Source organism: Salvelinus sp. IW2-2015, unplaced genomic scaffold (genome assembly GCF_002910315.2).
Source record: "Salvelinus sp. IW2-2015 unplaced genomic scaffold, ASM291031v2 Un_scaffold83, whole genome shotgun sequence".
Taxonomy (NCBI): domain Eukaryota; kingdom Metazoa; phylum Chordata; class Actinopteri; order Salmoniformes; family Salmonidae; genus Salvelinus; species Salvelinus sp. IW2-2015.
The window spans coordinates 38,778-42,952 of NW_019942514.1; the positions used below are offsets into that span (position 1 = coordinate 38,778).

Below are 4,175 nucleotides of genomic sequence, written 5' to 3' on the forward strand. Positions count from 1 at the left end.
TGGTCAGCCCCATAAGTAACCAGTACTGATTCTGTGGAAGAATTTAACTTAGAAATGTCCAAATGTTATTCAACTGTTATCTATTCCCCGACCAGAAGACCCAAAACATTAAGCTTATAAACCACCATCTGTTTGTAAAACAATAACACTGTGAGCCAGCCTCAAAAATCTGCGCCCTTAAAAAACAGCTCAGGATAATGACAATCATGCAATGAATTTAGAAATCAACAACCACATCTGCCTATGACTACATATATAGCTAGAAACCTGGTTAAACTATCATTAACGATCATGCGAATCTGAAATTCTTAGAAGGGCACTATACATCTAAGCCTCCTAGAAACCTGCGTTCTTAAACTAATCATTATGACAATCAGCTAGGCGTGATTATATGCTAGAAAGCGCTCGTGTAGCTATCACCTATATAGTGTATCTAGAAACCTCGTTACAACTATCATGATCAATGAACATCATGGATGGTCCAGTCCTTGTATATTCATCTATACGGTAGGAATAACGAGCGTCTGCTAAATGACTTAAATGTAAATGTTTAATAATGTAGTGAATTCAGGGGGAAGCCCTGAGCTGAACTCAAACCTGGCGTTCCAGCGACGTGTCAAAGCCAACACACCTTATAACTGTTACGCCAAGAATGTCTAAACTTCTGATACGCTGGTCGACTAGGTTTTGCGACGGGTTGTCTATATAGCTTTCTCTATGAATTTGAGAGTGGTTATAGTTCTCCAGCCCCCCATCTCTCAGCTGTTAAACCAAACCAAGTCCTGGCACCAGCCATTTGTTTCTGTTTAAAACCTAGTGTGTCCCTTTAAAAAAGCCACACATCACACTAATCTGCATTGTCAAACAAGACATACGAAAGTGTCACTCTCCTGCCACTGTTTTAGGTAATAAGAATGCCGGGATGGGCTGCGAGAAATGTGAACTCTCTCAAATTCCCTAAGACAGACCTCCTTACAGGCAAGACTGCGCCCATCCCCATGAGATATCAACCATTATAGTCTTTAGAATCACTATGGCCTTTTAGAGCGACAAGCGCGATGATAACAGCTCGTTGGTTTACATTTTCTGAAAACATTAGCGACCTACACAACACCACAAGCACACCATCCCCACACCATCACACCTTATTTTGGCGTTCATGATGGAGTCACACATAGTCTCCCTCAATCGCAGCTACTCACCTGCAAGCTGAAGCACCCTCATGACAAGGTCATGTGTCAAGGGTGGATAGATGCGTGGATTAAAAACCGACTCAGCAGAAACTATATTCAAGCAGCACCAGCTAATAGTTCTTCATGCAAATCAATGTCCGAGATAGTCAACCAACATTTCTCAGCTTCACAACATGTTCTGCCTGTAATACCATCTCTATCACATCAGCTTCATACATTCTGCAGAACGATAGAGAGCGACGAGAGTGCGGCGAATGGAGAGCGTGCGAAGAGATCATCGAGAGAGAGGTTTGCTCCTCTAGTACATTTAAGACAGTTTACTTAACCTACGTAATATCTATCAAAGCTTACAGGGCCCACAAGGAGCAGCTTTTTCAAATAGTCTCTCATATTTCACCGCATAAAATTCAGTATGTTCAACATTAAGCAACGCATTGGATAGCCCTCTAAAGGATGCCTTTGTGAAACCGGCCCCAGAAGCTATCCAGATTCTCCTCAGCTACGCTCCTAGCTTCCGATACCCATTTATTTCGATCAAGTCCTGACATCATCCTCCCGCACATCCATCTCTTTACACTGCCAAAAACGTTCTCCATCCCTACCTTCTTCGTCTTGTAGCCTTTACAGTATAAGCATCCACACTTCATTTCTCCTCTCACTCAGAATGTACCAAAGAACGAGAGAGAAGAGAGCAGTGGAACGATACGTTTAAAGAAGAGACAAGGGTCGGAGTGACTGACCTTTGACAAGTCAAAGTTTCAACGCTACAGCCGGAGGTTCCAACACGACCGAAGTACATAACATTTTCATCTCCTGCAAATGAAAAGCTCTAGAGCCATCCTGGAGCTAGTTAGGAACATATTTACAGAGAAAGTGACATGGAACCGCATCGGTGTTACCTGTAAACTAAGAGGTTTGAACAAATCAATATCTCAGCCTACCTTCCCCTTGCCTCTTAGCAAATCGGGACGTCTTGTAGATACAGCAGAATAAACAACTTAGTTTTCTAGGACAGATCGAAAGGACTCTACATGAGCCTAGTATTCATTACGAGGGAAGGCGACCGAGTGATCAGCCATTGCCTTCCCTAGCCCCTCACCTGAAGACTAAATGCGAAACACACAGTTCGAAGGAGAAAGAAAATCGTAATGATCGCGAAGGAGCAATTGCACTCTGGTGTATTTCATTGTGCGTCTCTCAGAACAGGTCATAATCCCCTCTTCTTGCTTCTGGTGATTTCCTATCACAGTATTAAGTGGTCATCCTCTTAACAGTGGCCAATCCCCCCAAGTTGTTGTCTTTTGCAGCAATAGTAAGACCCAGTCAATTCGTCACCCCACATGGAAACTTGTGTACAGCCATTCGACCTGTACTCAAGATCTATTGTGGTACTTCTGAACAAATAAATGTCTAAGTGTAACAGGTGTCTCCTCCGCCACTCTATGCGCTCGATATCATTAATCTATATACAACATCTAAATAAACTCTAGCGAGAGAGCTGCTACCCTCTTGTTCCCCTATGGCACACTTACTTCGAGCATCTAACATGACACCTCACCATACTGCTCCTACCAGTGACGCACTGAGCGATACGAGGCTGAATTCCTATGTCTACTTGCTATCTAGAACATCTACGTTTACCTCATACCACCAGCCAGGCAGACCTCTTTACCAGCGGCTAGCATAGAACGGTCCATATTCAACCACAAGGTAACAGCTCATAATAATCTCTGGCTTTTAAAGCTCAGCGTCTGCAAAACAAGAATCTGATAGTGATACATCCCCATCTCAATTCAGCGCTACAGCGGTAGCAAATAATCCTTTTCTTAGTGTCATCCTATTCATAAGCACGAATGCTGCCTCATACTACGCTACGCTATACTTCATAGCTTTCGATCCTGACCCACATTCAGAACACACCATAAATAACTTTTAGACTAAGTCTCCAATGTTACGAAGACACGATACTAAACCCAACATCTGATATAAAAAAAGCTTATTTTGGGTTCTGATGGGGTACAATAGTTGAACTAAGCTCATGAGGCATGTGTTATATTCTTCAAGAATCAATGGATGTAGCAACTTCAGATTTCCYCTTTAACACCACACATCAGTTCAACAACTGCAGAGTTTGTGCCTCTGTTTTTAAGACAGTACTTACTAGTGTTAATCAGGGCACGGCTTTTCAAAACCATTTTACGGMTAAATTCATCATTAGCACCATTGGATGCCTTAAGATGCCTTTGTGAAACCGGCCCCAGATATCCAGTTTCCTCCTCTTCTTCTTCCTCCTTTTTCGATGTGACAGTCATCTCCCCCTCCTCCTCTTTCACTCCAAAAACGTTCTCCTCCTCCTCTTCTTTTACAGTAACATCCTCTTCCTCTTTCACTCTGAACGGGTCTTCCTCTTCTTTCACCGTAACATCTCTCCCTTCTTCTTTAACAGTAACATCCTCCTCTTCCTCCTCTTCTTTGACTGTAACATCCTTCTCCTCTTTCATTCTGAACGCGTCTCCCTCTTCTTTCACTGTAACGTCTATCTCTTCTTCTTTCACAGTAACAGCTTCACCCTCTGCTTGTTTTTGTATTGTTACAGCCTCCTCCTCCTCCTCCTCTTTTACGAGTTCTTTCTCCATCCAGCAGACCTCTTTCATGGTCGGGAATGCTAGCTAGCTAGGCTAGTGCTAACTTAACAAGCCAGCTAGCTGACTAATAAYAACGTAAAAATTCGAATAAATTGGATAACGAACAAGACGACAGAAGTGTGTTTAAAACACAGTGTCTGATATACGCGAAAGCGTCTAATTTGTTCGGCTATTTTGKCTAGCAAGCTATCGAGGTGGCTGACTGACTGTTGCTGCTGTTGAAAGAAGCGTTCCGTCCACGAGATTATACGTCACACTAGCAGCGTTACCTTAAATTACTCAACAGCGTACCATTCACTAGTCACTCCAGTCCCATCCCAGACGGGATGTGAAAAGG

At 43.0% G+C, this 4,175-nt stretch overlaps 1 protein-coding gene across 2 annotated transcripts in view; it reads right to left on the reverse strand.

The window, feature by feature from the left end:
* Positions 1 to 4,065, reverse strand: part of LOC112068069 (zinc finger protein 180-like) — a 32,514-nt gene extending 28,449 nt beyond the window's left edge. For both annotated transcript variants that reach the window (XM_070438009.1, XM_070438010.1), the window contains exon 1: positions 3,355 to 4,065. In XM_070438009.1, the coding sequence (XP_070294110.1) occupies positions 3,355 to 3,847 (493 nt within the window). In that variant the 5' untranslated portion in view covers positions 3,848 to 4,065. The remainder of the gene's footprint in view (positions 1 to 3,354) is intronic.
* Between the last annotated feature and the right edge of the window lie 110 nt (positions 4,066 to 4,175).